The sequence below is a fragment of the Mobula birostris genome, chromosome 17, assembly GCF_030028105.1.
Source record: "Mobula birostris isolate sMobBir1 chromosome 17, sMobBir1.hap1, whole genome shotgun sequence".
Lineage (NCBI taxonomy): Eukaryota > Metazoa > Chordata > Chondrichthyes > Myliobatiformes > Myliobatidae > Mobula > Mobula birostris.
In genome coordinates, this window is record NC_092386.1 from 71,997,912 (window position 1) to 72,016,153 (window position 18,242).

The 18,242-nt window shown below is 43.6% G+C and overlaps 1 protein-coding gene and 1 long non-coding RNA gene across 2 annotated transcripts in view; one reads left to right on the forward strand and one right to left on the reverse strand.

The window, feature by feature from the left end:
• Positions 1–14,045, forward strand: part of LOC140211759 (uncharacterized) — a 52,668-nt gene extending 38,623 nt beyond the window's left edge. Inside the window, exon 3 of the long non-coding RNA XR_011889574.1 lies at positions 13,960–14,045. This is a non-coding gene — a long non-coding RNA (uncharacterized lncRNA). The remainder of the gene's footprint in view (positions 1–13,959) is intronic.
• The window catches only part of snapc3 (small nuclear RNA activating complex, polypeptide 3), a 65,389-nt gene extending 50,704 nt beyond the window's left edge, over positions 1–14,685 (reverse strand). Inside the window, exons 1-2 of the mRNA XM_072281901.1 lie at positions 14,422–14,685; positions 2,544–2,621 (exon numbers count right to left, since the gene is read on the reverse strand). Coding sequence (XP_072138002.1) covers positions 2,544–2,621; positions 14,422–14,648 — 305 coding nt within the window. The 5' untranslated portion in view covers positions 14,649–14,685. The remainder of the gene's footprint in view (positions 1–2,543; positions 2,622–14,421) is intronic.
• Positions 14,686–18,242: the final 3,557 nt, after the last annotated feature.

Consider the following 18,242-nt stretch of genomic DNA (forward strand, 5'->3'; position numbering starts at 1 on the left):
TTGCCCTGATAAAACACCAGTTTCCTAACACTCAATCTGCTTCTTAATTTGGAACATGGAAGGTCCAGAAGGAGAAAAAGAATGCAGTATAAGAACAATCATGTAAACAAAAATAATCTAAAACAAAAACCTGAGGGAATAATCTTGGATTTAAAAACATATTTATTTAACTAAAAAACTGTGTGCCCCTCAAGTGTTTTGGATTATCGGACTTGCTCCCTTCACTAAATATTTTACAGAAAAGCTGCACATCATTTTCCTAGGCTAGCTGTTGGCAGTTTAATGATAGGGATAAAGCAAGTCCTGAGAATGGGGATATAAGGAACCGAATTAGAGACCAAGAGATACATTAGAGACTGAGAGGCCATTGAATGGAAAAAGTAAGGGATATAGCTGACCATTTTCAAATCATTGCTTATCCTCAGGTAGCCTCCTTGCTCTTGAAAAATCTCACACACAGCTGCTGCTACAAAACTACAAAAATTTAATTACAGGGGATTAAACTACATTACTACACTTACATTAACAAAAATTACATTATTGGAACATTGCCAAGATCAACAAGCACAAGTGTCCAATGTTACCAGTCTGTGTCCAATGTTACCAGTCCTGTTCAACTACGAATTCCTAATGCTAACAACCCTGCACCTTCACCCTGCCACTGCCTCATTAGACTTGCAGCACAGAGAGAAAGGGGATCCCAGATACCTGTCAAACATTAATTTCAGCCTTTAATCCCAGGCAATTTGCTGGAATCCAGACAAAACAGTCTCTGAGCAATCACATTTTCTATGTAATAGGGGAAAGGATTAAAACGTGCTCTCCATATAATACATAATATACAGGGATGACAGTGATTTAAGAAACTCTGTCAACAAAAAACAAATCAAGATCACATCCCGCTTGCAGGATTGAGAAATATCCACTACTACTGAGAAGATGAAGGCAGGGAAACAGCAGGTTAAACAAGCAATCTTACAAACCCCATTTCCAGAAAAGTTGGGATATTTTCCAAAATGCAATAAAAACAAAAATCTATGATACGTTAATTCACGTGAACCTTTTTTTTAACTGAGAAAAGTACAAAGAAAAGATTTTCAATAGTTTTACTGACCAACTTAATTGTATTTTGTAAACATACACAAATTTAGAATTTGATGGCTGCAACACACTCAACAAAAGTTGGGACAGAGGCATGTTTACCATTGTGTTACATCACCTTTCCTTTTAATAACACTTTTTGATCGTTTTGGAACTGAGGATACTAATTGTAGTAGATTTACAATTGGAAATTTTGTCCATTCTTGCTTGATATAAGACTTCAGCTCCTCAACAGTCCGTGGTCTCTGTTGTCTGATTCTCCTCTTCATAATGCACCATACATTTTCAATAGGAGATAGATCTGGACTGGCAGCAGGCCAGTCAAGCACACGCACTCTGTTTCTACAAAGTCACACTGTTGTAGCCCATGCAGAATGTGGTCTGGCATTGTCCTGCTGAAATAAGCATGGATGTCCCGGGAAGAGACGTCGCCTTGATGGCAACATATGTCTCTCTATAATCCTAATATACTCCTCAGAGTCAATGGTACCTTCACATAGGGGTCACCGGTACCTTAGCTCTCCTCAGGTCTACCACCAGCTCCTTAGTCTTTTTCACATTAAGCTGCAGATAATTCGGCTCATACCATGTGACAAAGTTTCCTACTGTAGCCCTGTACTCAGCCTCATCTCCCTTGCTGATGCATCCAACTATGGCAGAGTCATCCGAAAACTTCTGAAGATGACAAGACTCTGTGAAGTAGTTGAAGTCCGAGGTGTAAATGGTGAAGAGAAAGGGAGACAAGACAATCCCCTGTGGAGCCCCAGTGCTGCTGATCATTCTGTCGGACACACAGTGTTGCAAGCACACTAAGCACACAAAGACCTAAATTCTCTGCAATCTTGCGTTGAGAGATGTTCCTTTTGAACTGACTTACAATTCTCTCACAAATTTTAGCACAAAGGGGTGAGCCACGACCCATCCTTGCTTGCAAAGACTGAGCCTTTGATGGACGCTACTTTTACACCCAGTCATGATACCTCATCTGCTACCAATTAGCCTGCTTAATGTGGAGTCTTCCAAATCAGTGTTACTTGAATATCCTGTGCACTTTTCAATCTTATTTTAACCCTGTCCCAACTTTTGTTGAGTGTGTTGCAGCCATCAAATTCTAAATTTGTGTATATTTACAAAATACAATTAAGTTGGTCAGTAAAACTATTGAAAATCTTTCTTTGTACTTTTCTCAGTTAAATAAAGGCTCACGTGAATTAACATATCACAGATTTTTGTTTTTATTGCATTTTGGAAAATATCCCAACTTTCTGGGAAATGGGGTTTGTGGAAAGAATGGCTAACTTAGCTCCCCGACTCTTAAGAATGCATGGATATTAAACATTTGCCCTCAATTTCCTTCACCATGTTAGGATTGAAGATTTCCTCCAAGTCAATAGTTAGAATTACTAATGTTTTTAAACACTAAAAAGTAAACTCAAACATACAGTAATGTGATCAAATCTGTATCTTGTGGAATGACATCTGTACTGGGTATCTTCTCTGAGCAATCCAGCGTATCTATGCTGTTCAAAAGAAACAAAATATTACAAGTAAGTCATTCCAAATACAAAACTACTAATGGAAACTCTATTAGTTATGTCCTGTTGAGATAACAACTGTTCTGAAATTTGTCCTGATTGAGGAAACTGGGAGTGAGTGAGGCAGGTGATCTCCAACATGAGTTAAACAGCCTTCTCATAAACTTACTGAAAAAAGGTAACAGCATGCTACTGTACTTTGAAGGATATTGCCAAATTAGATCATACTTGTTTTCAGGAATACAAGAAATCTTTATTTTGTCTCCAATGTTTGTGATTAGCAGGGCAAGCACCAATGAATGGCAAAATTTAATTTTATGAAATAAAGTAGCACAGTAACAGACTGGTAATCTACCCACCCATTAGGAAACTCTGATTAAAATTAATTTGGCCTGGTACTAATGTCCAAATCATAGTGGATTATCAGAGATTTGTTGTAGAACGCTTTAAGGGAGACAACAATCTGTTCCCATAGAAAGTTAACAGTGAAATTTATCATTGACATCATTTGTTAAAAATACACAGAGCACAAAAGATCTTTCTCTTTTAATTGATTCTTCATGATGAGTATTTCCTGCCCATTTCAGTTTTTGTATCATTCTATTGCGAAACATAGCAAACACTTCTGCATTCAGTTAATTTAGTTATTATCCTGATTACCAATCGTACTTACATCTGATTATAAAAGTAGTTTCATTCAATCATCACTACTTCCAAGTTTCAATACCAGTAATCTACTAACATTACTAAAGACTGAAAAAGTACGGGATTCCTAAAATCCTATTTAGCGGAGGCTAAATAATTGAGATTAATTTTTATTCTTCAAGTATTGGTAGGCCAATTCTACTCTTGTAAGAACAGAAGCATTAACTCTCTTCATGATCTATTGAATATTTCCATTTTCAATTTTTGGGAACCCAAAAGATTTGCCAATTTCTGTGCTGAGAAATAGAAATACTATTGTAACTTACTCTCCTTCTGATCAACTCATACAACACCCACCACCTCAACAATCATATTGGTATTCTCTAACTGGAAATCTTACCAGAGCTATGACCTTTTGATAACTTCCTTTCATTCCAAGCAACCTTATCAATTGCTCCACTCAGACTATCAGCACACTTTCCCAGTTGCCACCAAAGGCCATGCTAGTATCGTTGATATAGGCTAGAAAGCAGAAGAGATCCTGCAAAGTGATTTTCAGGAAATACATAGTAAAAACTAGTTTACAGGGTTGTAATCTCAGGATTAGTTCCCATGCAGCAATCTGATGAAGAAATAGAAAGAGCGCAAAGTTGAGTGGTTGGTTAAAGGACTGGCGCAAGGGGGAGGGGTTCAGACATATAGATCATTGGGCTCCATCCCAGGGCAGATATGACCAGTACAAGAGGGTACTGAATGGGACTAGCACGCAGCAGCACAGGACACAAAACAGCAAGCGGAGGGACTGAGTGGAAGGAAGATAGTACGGTGAAAATGGAAGGACAAAATGTGCCAGATTAATGACTGATAGTCTGAAGAGTGTTCATTTTAATGCATGAAGTATTATGGGTAAAATAGATGACCCATAGCTGTGGATCAGTACTTGAAATTTTTGCTGCGCCAATTACGGAGACTTGGTTGAAAGAGCAACAGACTGGCAGCTCAACACTCCGTATGTTTTAGATGACAGAGATAGAGAGGGAGAACAAATTCACAGATGCACTCAAAGAGGACGTAGGTGGACTCATCCACTGGGCCAATATTGGTAGAGCTCAAAACAAATGTTCAATTAATAATACAGTATAACTCCATTAGATTTGGCTATACTATATGCCTCCCAAGAGCCAGCAGGAGAAAGAGAAAGAGATATGTAGACTGATTATGGAAAGATGTAAAAAGTAACAGGTTTGTCGTAGAGGGTGACTACAACTTCCACTATTTTAACTGGGATTTCCTCAGTGCAAGAGGTTTCGATGGAGCAGAATTTCTATTGTGTATTCAAAATGGTTTCATGAAACAAAGTGGACCAACGGGATCTTGTTTTGTGAAATGAGCCTAAACAAGTCATGGGGGAACATGTAGAAAATGCCCACAACCCCATAAGTTGCAAATTAGTTATTAGTCTGGGCCTTGTGAGAAAGTACTACATTAGGAGAGACCAAATTACAACATTATTAAACAGGAACTGGGAAGTGTTAGTTGGGAACAGCAGTTATTGGCATGTCCACAGCTCTCATGTAGAGGGCTGGTTGGTCTGACCAGTTGGTCAGAGCTCAGGATTTGCATGTTCCATTAATGTGAATGGGCAAATATGGCAGGATAACTGAACCTTGGCTAACAAGAGCAGTTACGAATTTAGTCAAAGAGAAAAGAAGCTTATGCAAGGTTTGGGAAGCTAAAATCAGATATGGTCCTTAAGGAATACAGAGACAGCAGGAAAGAGCTCAGGCAGGTGATTAAGAAGGCAAAAGAGCTATGATAGATCACTGGGAACTACAGGGTTAAAGTGGCATTTTGTATTTACATTAAAACAAGGATATATAGGGAAAGAATAAAGGAGGGAATTTATGCTTGGAGTCAAAGGGTGTGGAGGACGAGGTGCTGAAAAGTACCTTGCATCAGTATTCACCAAGAAGGACAAGGAAGATAGGGAGCCCAGTGTGAAGAATGCTAATGTGGCAGGCCATTGTTAGATCTGGAAGGAGTTGCTGCTTGGTCTTGGTCCTTTGAAGAGCATCAAAGTGGAATCAGTCCCCTATGGGACATATCCTGGTTACTCAGAGGCAAGAGAGGTGACTGCCGGGGCCTTTACAGGGATCTTTGTATCCTCACTAACAACAGACAAGGATCTGGAGGACTGGAAAATAAACAATGTTGTTCCTTTGTAAAATAAAAATGGGGATAATCCAGGAAATTATAGGCCAGTGAGACCCTCATCAGTGTTTGGAAACTACTGGAGAAGATTCTTAGGGGTAGGATTTACACATAATTGGATAAACATGACATGACTAGAGTTTGTCAGCAAGTTTTACGTGGGGTTTCCACGTGTTTTTTAAGCTGAAGACGGTGGGCATTGGATTTCATTGAGGCATTTGAATAGGTATCGTATGGGGATTCAGAAGGCCAAGTGACATGGGATCCATCAGTTGCTAGCTTGAATTCAGAAATGCCTTGCCCATAGAAGACAGAAGATTGTGGTGGAAGGGTGTTATTCTGCCTGAAGGTCCATAACCAGGATGCTCCACAGGGACTGGTGCTAGGGCCTCTATTGTTTGTGATGTGTTCACGTAACATGACTTAATATATACAGTACTGTGCAAAAGTCTTAGGCACATGTAAAAAAAACTGTAAAGCAAAGATGCTTTCAAAATAATGAAAAGTTTCTAAACGTCAAAGAATTTACTCTGAAGAGCAGTAAACAGTAAATAACTAAATCAGGTCAATATTTAGTGTGGCCTTCCTTTGCCTTTAAAACTTCTTCAATCCTCTTAGGTACACTGTCGTGCAGTTTTATATGAAAATGTGCTGGCCGGTTGTTCCAAGCATCTTGGAGAACTTACCACAGTTCTTCTGCAGACTTTGGTTGTCTCTCCAGCTAATCCCAGACAGCCTCGATGATACTGAGATCAGGGCTCTGTGGAGGCCAGTTGCTGAACTCCTCGTTCTTCTTTTCGCTGAAGACAGTTCTTTCTGACCCTGGCCATGTGTTTAGGATCATTGTTCTTCTGCAGAATGAAGCTGGGACCGATCAGACACCTCCCTGATGGTATTACATGATGGATGAGAACCTGACTGTGCTTCTCAGCATTGACGATTCCATCAATCCTGTCCAGACGACCAACTCCACTTGCAGAAATGTAGCCCCAAACCTGCAGGGTAACACCACCATGCTTCACTGCTGGCTGTAGACAGTCATCCATGTAGCACTCTCCAGCTATTGCATGGACAAACTACCTCCTGTCTCAGTAAAAGGTCAAATTTTGACACATCAGTGCAGAGCACTTGCTGCCATTGTTCAGCACCCAAGACCTTGTTTTTGTGCGCAGATGAGTCTTATGGCTTTGTTTCCACTTCCGAGGAATGTTTTTTCAGTAGCAACTCTTCTATAAAGATCACTTCTCATAGAACTTCTTCGACTGTAGAGGGTTATGCTTGAATTCCAGCGGTTAGGTGAGTTCAGAGCTGACGGCAGTGCTGGACCCTTTGATTTAGAAGGAATGTGTTTGATGTATCTCTCATCTGCTGCACTGTTTCTTGGCCCATTTCTTTATGCTTCTTTGGAAGAGTTTGAACAGCATCTTGATACTCCTGACTGACGTGAAATTTCTGTTTGGGAGAGACCTTACTGATGCAGGATGACCACCTTGTGTCTTGTGCTATGCTCACTCTTGCCATGGTGTAAGAATCGATGGTTTGAAGGCCACACCCTTGGCTTTTAGTTTGTGTAGTCCTTCACTCAGTTTGATTCCTTCTATATCTGTTTGTTTCTGTTAATCAGTTTAGTTCATTCAACTCGTTATGTCATTGATCATTAACACTTGTTTAATCCTGCACTGGGCTAGATATCTACAAAGTAATCAAGTTTCTATTTGAAGTGGTCTATTACTTCATATTACTTTCTTTAATGAAATACAACATTTTTCTGTAGCAATTAATTTTTTCTAAAATGAATGTTTCAAAATCTAAGATTTGCTCATTTCAACTGATAATGCGGAAGACAAAACAAACAGCTAAAACAATATGTATATACAAAGACTTTTGCCCAGTACTGTAGATGGGTGGGTTAGTAAGTTTGCAGATGATGCATATTGGTGGAGCTGTGGATGGTGTAGTCATCTGACAAGTGATACAGCAGAAATTGTTCGGTTATAGGTACGAATGGTGAAACAACAGGAGTTTAATCTGAGGTGTTGCACTTCGGGAGATAAGAAGACCAATTGGGATGAGGTTGGAAAATGACAGTCAGTGACAGCAAGCTGAATATACATGACAGACAGAAAAACAGCAGGAAGCGAGAAAAGCCAAGTGAACTATATGCACTTAATTCAATACAAGAGGTCTGACAGGTATCGTGGGTGAATTTAGGGTTTGGATACCTTCATGGGACTATGGTATTATTGGCATTATAGAAAATGGCTATGGAAGGAATAGGACTGGCTGCTTAATGTTCCAGGGTACAAGTGCTTTAGGTAGTGTAGAAGCGGGAGGGGGTGGGGAATTGTATTTTTGATTAAGGGGATTGGCACAGTAGCACACAGATGAAATTACCGATGGATCATCCAATGAGGATCTATAGCTGAACCTGAGAGTAAGAAGCAGATAATCACTTTGCTGGGGTTCTACTATGGGCCCCCAATAGTCAACAGGAATTAGAGGAGTAAAATTGTAGTGAGACTGTGGAGTATTGCAAGAATAATAGGGTTTAGGTTCTCTAACATATACCGTGACTGTCGTACTATTTAGGGCTTAGATGGGGTGAAATTTGTTGATCGCATTCAGGGAAGTTTCCTTGGACAATATATAGTGGGCCCTAGAAAAGCATAGCTCAACCTACTTTAGGGTAATAGAACAGGACAAGTAAGGAGGCACTTTGGGACCCATTACATCACTTCTATTAGTTTTAAGACAGTTATGGAAAGGGACAGAACTAATCAATAGGTTTAAGTTCTAAATGGGGATTTTGACAATATGAAACAGTAGATTGCTAAGTTTCTTTGGAGTAGGTTGTTTCAAAGCAAAGGAACTATAGGCTGGTAGGTTCCCCTCTACCACCACTCTCCTCCGGCTAGTAGAATTTGTCCTCACTCCAAATAATTTCTCCGTTGGCTCTTCCCACTTCCTTCAAACAAAATGCGTAGCCATGGACACTTGAAATGGGTCCCAGCTATGCCTTCCTGTTTGATGGCTACGTGGAACAGTCTATGTTCCAAGCAAACACTGGTGACCATCCACCGCTTTTCCTACATCACATCGGCGACTGCATTGGTGCTGCTTCCTGCAGTCATGCTGAACTCATAGACTTCATCCACTTTGCCTCCAACTTCCACCCTGCCCTCAAATTTACCTGGTCCATTTCTGACACCTCCCTCCCCTTTAACTTGTCTACTGATGTCTATTGCAAACCCAGGACTCTCACAGCTGGAGGAACACGGACTCTCACAGCTACCTGGACTACCAGCCTGTTACTTGTAAAAATGCCATCCCTTTTCTTAATTCCTCCATCTCTGCCACATCTGCTCTCAGGGTAAGGCTTTTCATTCCAGAACAAAGGAGATGTCCTCCTTCTTCAAAGAAAGGGGCTTCCCTTCTCCCACCATTAATGCTGCCCTCAACCACACCTCTTCCAATGTGCACACATCTGCTCTCACCCCATCAGGGATAGGGTTCCTCTTGTCCTCACCTACCACCCCAGCAGCCTCAGCATCCAGCACATAATTCTCCGCAACTTACGCCATCTCCAACGGGATCCCACTGTCAAGCACATCTCCCCACCCCCCCCTCCACTTTCTGCTTTCCGCAGGGATCGCTTCCTACATGACTCCCTTGTCCATTCATCCCTCCCCACTGATCACCCTCCTGGCACTTACTGTTGCAAGTGAAACAAGTGCTACAACTGCCCCTACACTTCCTCCCTCACTACCATTCAGGGCCCCAAACCGTCCTTCCAGGTGAGGCAACACTTCACCTGTGAGTGTTGGGGTCATATATTGTATCTGGTGCTCCCTGTGTGACCTCGTGTATAGCAATGAGACCACTTCACTGAGCATCTACGCTCGGTCCGCCAGAAAAAGCAGGATCTCCCAGTGGCATTTTAATTCCACTTCACATTCCATTCCCATTCTGACATGTCTATCCACGGCCTTCCCCACTGTTGTGATTGAGCCACACTCAGGTTGGAGGATAACACCTTATATTCCGTCTGGGTAGCCTCCAACCTGATGGCATGAACATCAATTTCTCTAACTTACGATAATGCCCCTCCCCCTTCACCATCTCTTTTTCCCTCCCACCTTATCTCCTTGCCTGCCCATCGCCTCCCTCTGGTGCTCCTCCCCCTTTTTCTCCCCATGGCCTTCTGTCTTCTTCGATCAGAACACCCCCCCCACCCCCCGGCAGCCCTGTATCTCTTTCGCCAGTCAACTTCCTAGCTCTTTACTTCATTCCTCCTTCTTCATGTTTCACCTCCCCCCATCCCACCCCCCCCACTTTGAAATCTACAAGTCAGCTACAGGCAGCCAGGATCAGTGAATCCCTGGAGGAGTATGGAGATAAAGGAATGTACTCAAGGAGGAAATCAGAAGGCTATGAAGCCTCTTTGGCAAAGAATATAGAGAATCCATAGAGATTTTATCACAATATTAAGGAAACAGGAGTAGGGAGAGAAAACAGTGCACCTCAGACCAAAGGGGTGAATTCTGTGTGGCACTGCATGGGATGGGCAAAGTCCAATGGATACAACAGCCATATTGGTCACTTGAGCAGATAAATGACAAAAGAGTTCAATCTGGACAAGTGTAACATGTTGAACTTTGGGAGGTCAAATGTAAAACAAAAGCATAAAATTCAACTAGAGTTATTGATATAGAGAGGGAAATTTGGGTGCGTCCATGAAAATACAAGATGAGTAGATACGCTGGGGCATGCTTTCCTTCATCAGTCAGGACTTATTATAAAAGTACATTACAGCTGTAAAAAACTTTGATTAGGCCACTTTTAGATTACTGTGCTGTGCTACGTTACAGGGATATTGAAGTGGCTCACTAGGAATACATAGAATAGTACAGCACATTACAGGCCCTTCGGCCCACAATGTTGTGCCGACCCTCAAACTCTGCCTCCCATATAACCCCCCACCTTAAATTCCTCCATATACCCGTCTAGTAGTCTCTTAAACTTCACTAGTGTATCTGCCTCCACCACTGACTCAGGCAGTGCATTCCACGCACCACCCACTCTCTGAGTAAAAAACCTTCCTCTAATATCCCCCTTGAACTTCCCACCCCTTACCTTAAAGCCATGTCCTCTTGTATTCAGCAGTGGTGCCGTGGGGAAGAGGCGCTGGCTATCCACTCTAATCTATTCCTCTTATTATCTTGTACACCTCTATCATGTCTCCTCTCATCCTTCTTCTCTCCAAAGAGTAAAGCCCTAGCTCCCTTAATCTCTGATCATAGTGCATACTCTCTAAACCAGGCAGCATCCTGTTAAATGTCCTCTGTACCCTTTCCAATGCTTCCACATCCTTCCTATAGTGAGGCGGCCAGAACTGGACACAGTACTCCAAGTGTGGCCTAACCAGAGTTTTATAGAGCTGCATCATTACATTGCGACTCTTAAACTCTATCCCTCGACTTATGAAAGCGAACACCCCATAAGCTTTCTTAACTACCCTATCCACCTGTGAGGCAACTTTCAGGTTTCTGTGGACATGCACCCCCAGATCTCTCTGCTCCTTCACACTACCAAGTATCCTGCCATTTACTTTGTACTCTGCCTTGGAGTTTGTCCTTCCAAAGTGTACCACCTCACACTTCTCCAGGTTGAACGCCATCTGCCACTTCTCAGCCCACTTCTGCATCCTATCAATGTCTCTCTGCAATCTTTGACAATCCTCTACACTATCTACAACATCACCAACCTTTGTGTCGTCTGCAAACTTGCCAACCCACCTTTCTATCCCCACATCCAGGTCGCTAATAAAAATCACGAAAAGTAGAGGTCCCAGAACAGATCCTTGTGGGACACCACTGGTCTCAATCCTCCAATCTGAATGTACTCCCTCCACCACGACCCCCTGCCTTCTGCAGGCAAGCCAATTCTGAATCCATCTGGCCAAACTTCCCTGGATCCCATGCCTTCTGACTTTCTGAATAAGCCTACTGTGTGGAATCTTGTCAAATGCCTTACTAAAATCCATACAGATCACATCCACTGCACTAGCCTCATCTATATGCCTGGTCACCTCCTCAAAGAACTCTATCAGGCTTGTTAGACACGATCTGCCCTTCACAAAACCATGCTGACTGTCCCTGATCAGACCATGATTCTCCAAATGCCCAGAGATCCTATCTCTAAGAATCTTTTCCAACAGCTTTCCCACCACAGACGCAAGGCTCACTGGTCTATAATTACCCAGACTATCCCTACTACCTTTTTTGAACAAAGGGACAACATTCACCTCCCTCCAATCCTCCGGTACCATTCCCATAGACAACGAGGACATAAAGATCCTAGCCAGAGGCTCAGCAATCTCTTCCCTCGCCTCGTGGAGCAGCCTGGGGAATATTCCGTCGGGCCCCAGGGACTTATCCGTCCTAATGTATTTTAACAACTCCAAAACCTCCTCTCTCTCAACATCAACATGCTCCAGAACATCTACCTCACTCATATTGTCCTCACCATCATCAAGTTCCCTCTCATTGGTGAATACCGAAGAGAAGTATTCATTGAGGACCTCGCTCACTTCCACAGCCTCCAGGCACATCTTCCCACCTTTATCTCTAATTGGTTCTACCTTCACTCCTGTCATCCTTTAGTTCTTCACATAATTGAAGAATGCCTTGGGGTTTTCCTTTACCCTACTCGCCAAGGCCTTCTCATGCCCCCTTCTTGCTCTTCTCAGCCCCTTCTTAAGCTCCTTTCTTGCTTCCTTATATTCCTTAATAGACCCATCTGGCCCTTGCTTCCTAAACCTCATGTATGCTGCCTTCTTCCACCTGACTAGATTTTCCACCTTACTTGTCACCCATGGTTCCTTCACCCTACCATTCTTTATCTTCCTCACCGGGACAAATTTATCCCTAACATCCTGCAAGAGATCTCTAAACATCGACCACATGTGCATAGTACATTTCCCTGCAAAAACATCATCCCAATTCACACCCGCTAGTTCTACCTTCCCCAATTAAAAATTTTCCTGTCCTCTCTGATTCTATCCTTTTCCACAATAATGCTAAAGGCCAGAGAGTGGTGGTCACTGTCACCCAGATGCTCACCCACTGAGAGATCTGTGACCTGACCCGGTTCATTACCTAGTAGTAGACCTAGTATGGCGTTCCCCCTAGTCGGCCTGTCCGCATACTGTGACAGGAATCCGTCCTGGACACACTTAACAAACTCTGCCCCATCTAAACCCTTGGAACTAATCAAGTGCCAATCAATATTAGGGAAGTTAAAGTCACCCATGATAACAACCCTGTACCTTTTGCACCTTTCCAAAATCTGCCTCCCAATCTGCTCCTCTGTATCTCTGCTGCTACCAGGGGGCCTGTAGAATACCCCCAACAGAGTAACTGCTCCCTTCCTGTTCCTGACTTCCACCCATACTGACTCAAAAGAGGATCCTGCTACATTACCCACCCTTTCTGTAGCTGTAATAGTATCCCTGACCAGTAATGCCACCCCTCCTCCCTTTTCCCCCCTCTCTATCCCTTTTAAAGCACTGAAATCCAGGAATATTGAGAATCCATTCCTGCCCTGGTGCCAGCCAAGTCTCTGTAATGGCCACTACATCATAATTCCATGTATGTATCCAAGCTCTCAGTTCATCACCTTTGTTCCTGATGCTTCTTGCATTGAGGTACACACATTTCAGCCCTTCTACCTTACTGTCTTTACACCATTTATTCTGCTTCTCTTTCCTCAAAGCCTCTCTGTATGTTAGATCTGGCTTTACTCCATGCACTTCTTTCACTGCTCTATCGCTCCAGGTCCCATCCCCCTCGCAAATTAGTTTAAACCCTCCTGAACCATGCTAACAAACCTACCTGCAAGGATATTGCTCCCCCTCGAGTTCAGGTGCAACCCATCCAACCTGTACAGGTCCCACCTTCCCCAGAAGAGATCCCAATGATCTAAAAATCTAAAACCCTGCTCCCTGTACCAACTCCTCAGCCATGCATTCAACTGCCATCTCCTCCAATTCTTACCATCACTGTCACGTAGCACTGGCAGCAATCCTGAGAACGCCACCCTTGAGGTCCTGTTCTTCAGCCTTCTGCCTAGTTCCCGAAACTCACACTTCAGGACCTCATCCCTCTTCCTGCCTATGTCGTTGGTCCCAACATGTATCACGACTTCTGGTTGCTTTCCCTCTCGTACCAGGATGTCGTGCACCCGGTCAGAGACATCCCAGACCCTGGCACCCGGGAGGCAACAAACCATGCGGGTGTCCTTCTCACGCCCACAAAATCTTCTGTCTGCTCCCCTAACTATAGAGTCTCCAATGACGACACCAATGACAAATGCTGTTTGTATTTGAAACTATTAACTATTACAAGTTGGGTAAACGGTCCTGATGCAGGATCTCAGCCCACAATGTCAACTGTACTCTTTTCCATAGATGCTGCCTGGCCTGCTGAGTTCCTCCAGTTTGTTGTGTGTGTCACTTGGATGGCTTTGACTGGAGCATACGAGGTTGAAAGCCAACATGATGTAAGTATATAAACTGAGAGTCTTTTACCCAGGACTGAAATATTTTGCACATATTTTAAGGCGAGAGTAGGCAAGTTTAAAAGTGATCTACTTGCTGGTTTTTCAGAGGGTGGCAGATGTCTGGAAGACGCTGCCAGGGGATATTCGTAGAAGCAAATCTGAGAAGAAGGTTTCATGTAAAGCGATGTGGACTTTGTACAGACAGATGGCAGTCAATAGACATTTTAGACCGAAAGGATGTTTCTGTGCACTATCCTGAGCTCGCTCCCACATCTTAAGTTCTATCACACCAAATCAACAGTGTTATTACCATTCACTCCCCTACTCTTACCCCAGTCACCCTAGCCCTGTGTTTGGATCCCGCTCTCACCCGCACACCATCTGCAGTTCTTCCACCATGTCCATCGGGAGGCCCAGCTCGTCAACCATCTGCTGCCCCATCTCCACTTCCTCGTTATTATCCATCTTCTTCAGCTTCTCTCGCCACAAACTGCCGAAGGAACCGACGTTGAAAGATTTTGTATTTATGTCTGTCAACTCATAGTCAGGAGCGGTGTTGAAAACCGAGTCCGAGCCGGTGCTCGACCCCGCCGCCATGTTTTGATTTGGTTGGAATGTGGAGTGGAACACAAAGGATTGTGGGAATTTAACTGTCTCCCTGGAAACGATTGCGTCATCCAACCGCGCCAGGATCCGCTGATGACGCTTATCCTTTGAAAATTCGTGGCTGCGTTTTAGTAATAGTCATAGCCATACTTTATTGATCCCGAGGGAAATTGGTTTTCGTTACAGTTGCACCATAAACAATTAAATAGTAATATAACCATAAATAGTTAAATTGTAATATGTAAATTATGCCAGTAAATTATGAAATAAATCCAGGACCAGCCTATTGGCTCAGGGTGTCTGACCCTCCAAGGGAGGAGTTGTAAAGTTTGATGGCCACAGGCAGGAATGACTTCCTATGACGCTCTGTGTTGCATCTCGGTGGAATGAGTCTCTGGCTGAATGTACTCCTGTGCCCACCCAGTACATTATGTAGTGGATGGGAGACATTGTCCAAGATGGCATGCAACTTAGACAGCATCCTCTTTTCAGACACCATCGTCAGAGAGTCCACTTCCATCCCCACAACATCACTGGCATTATGAATGAATTTGTTGATTCTGTTGGTGTCTGCCACCCTCAGCCTGCTGTCCCAGTGGTGTAATTAAAGTGAAAAACGATTTAAAATATAGTTGGGATTTTGATGAAGAATTTGAAACAGACACTGTTGTAAATGCTGGTGTCGCAGCATCTGTGGAGCAAGAACCAGTTAACGTGTCGTGTTGAAAAGCCGACAGCACGACATAATCCAGGTTACAGAAGCGAAACATTCCGCCACGTTAATACAAGTCTTGCATCACCCCCCCCCCCACCCCCGGCTTGCCACGTTCCTTGCTTCATAACTTTCATAGTGATTTTTTAAAAAATCAGCAAGAGCGACAGTTCTAATGCGACTAACTGAACAATGAAGAACGGCTTCAGTTTAATATGACTGATGTGAAATTTGTTTTGTAGCAACAGTACGGTGCAATACAAAAACTATAAACTAAACAAGAAAGGTATTAAAAATTAAATGAGTAGTGATAAAATAGTCAGGTAGTGTCAGACATCCCACCCTGCAAAAACTCATTTCAGGGAGGTAGCACCATCAATTTGCCGGAGACTTCCGGGAGAGGTGGGATGTCTGCAATAGAGTAGCTCCTTAGCTGCTAGCCAGCTAGTTTAAATAACGTTAGCTATGCTAATGAACGAATGACACCTGTTAAACTCACCTCAACACCTCTTTTATAGTCTTAACCCACCATGGGCAATAGAAAAGTCACTGTTGCAAACAATGCAGCGAGGAACACTGTCATTATTTTGACCCCTATTAGACAGGGGTACACTTTAGTGTAGTCTGAGGTGACGTACGTTTTTTTTTGGAACACTCTGCCATGGCGCGCTCTCGCAGCTCTCTCTCTCTCGTGTTCGCTTGCGCGCTCTCAAGCGCTCTTGCTTGCTTTTTCTCTCGCTTGCTCTCAAAAAAAATTGATTTCCGTGATATTGTATATAATTTGCGGGCATCAGGGAGCCAATATTAATATGTGGGAGACTCCCAGAACTTCCGGGAGAGGTGGGATGTCTGTAGTGTTGAAGGGTTTGTTCATAGGCCATTCACAAGTCCTGCCAGCAGAAGGGAAAGTGTGTTCCAAAAACGAGGAACATACAGCGGTATGCAGAAGTTTGGGCACCCCGGTCAAAATTTCTGTTACTGTAAATAGCTAAACGAGTAAAAGATGAACTGATTTCCAAAAGGCATGAAGTTAAAGATGACACATTTCTTTAATATTTTAAGCAAGAAAACTTTTTTTTATTTCCATCTTTTACAGTTTCAAAATAACAAAAAAGGAAAAGGCCCCGAAGCAAAAGTTTGGGCACCTTGCATGGTAGGTACTTAGTAACACCCCCTTTGGCAAGTATCACAGCTTGTAAATGCTTTCTGTAGCCACCTAAGAGCCTTTCAATTCTTGTTTGGGGGATTTTTGCCCATTCTTCCTTGCAAAAGGCTTCTGCTTCTGTGAGATTCTTGGGCCGTCTTGCATGCACTGCTCTCTTGAGGTCTATCCACAGATTCTCGATGATGTTTAGGTCGGGGGACTGTGAGGGCCATGGCAAAACCTTCAGCTTGCACCTCTTGAGGTAGTCCATTATGGATTTTGAGGTGTGTTTCGGATCATTATCCTGTTGTAGAAGCCGTCCTCTTTTCATCTTCAGCTTTTTTACAGATGGTGTGATGTTTGCTTCCAGAATTTGCTGGTATTTAATTGAATTCATTCTTCCCTCTACCAGTAAATGTTCGCCATGCCACTGGCTGCAACACAAGCCCAAAGCATGATCGATCCACCCCTGTGCTTAACAGTTGGAGAGGTGTTCTTTTCATGAAATTCTGCACCCTTTTTTCTCCAAACATACCTTTGCTCATTGCAGCCAAAAAGTTCTATTTTAACCTCAGTCCACAGGACTTGTTTTCAAAATGCATTAGGCTTGTTTAGATAAGCAACACACATCAAAGTTTCTGGTGAACGCAGCAGGCCAGGCAGCATCTCTAGGAAGAGGTGCAGTCAACGTTTCAGGCCGAGACCCTTCGTCAGGACTAAATGAAGGAAGAGTGAGTAAGAGATTTGAAAGTTGGAGGGGGAGGGGGAGATCCAAAATGATAGGAGAAGACAGGAGGGGGAGGGATGGAACCAAGACCTGGACAAGTGATTGGCAAAAGGGATACGAGAAGATCATGGGACAGGAGGTCCGGGAAGAAAGACAAGGGGGCTGGGGGAACCCAGAGGATGGGCAAGGGGTATATTCAGAGGGACAGAGGGAGAAAAAGGAGAGTGAGAGAAAGAATGTGTGTATAAAAATGAGTAACAGATGGGGTACGAGGGGGACGTGGGGCATTAGCGGAAGTTAGAGAAGTCGATGTTCATGCCATCAGGTTGGAGGCTACCCAGACGGAATATAAGGTGTTGTTCCTCCAACCTGAGTGTGGCTTCATCTTTACAGTAGAGGAGGCCGTGGATAGACATGTCAGAATGGGAATGGGATGTGGCATTAAAATGTGTGGCCACTGGGAGATCCTGCTTTCTCTGGCGGACAGAGCGTAGGTGTTCAGCAAAGCGGTCTCCCAGTCTGCGTCAGGTCTCGCCAATATATAAAAGGCCACATCGGGAGCACTGGACGCAGTATATCACCCCAGCCAACTCACAGGTGAAGTGTTGCCTCACCTGGAAGGACTGTTTGGGGCCCTGAATGGTGGTAAGGGAGGAAGTGTAAGGGCATGTGTAGCACTTGTTCCGATTACACGGATAAGTGCCAGGAGGGAGATCAGTGGGGAGGGATGGGGGGGACAAATGGACAAGGGAGTCGCGTAGGGAGCGATCCCTGCAGAAAGCAGGGGGGGGGGAGGGAAAGATGTGCTTAGTGGTGGGATCCCGTTGGAGGTGGCGGAAGTTACGAAGAATAATATGTTGGACCCGGAAGCTGGTGGGGTGGTAGGTGAGGACCAGGGGAACCCTATTCCTAGTGGGGTGGCAGGAGGATGGAGTGAGAGCAGATGTACGTGAAATGGGGGAGATGCGTTTAGGAGCAGAGTTGATAGTGGAGGAAGGGAAG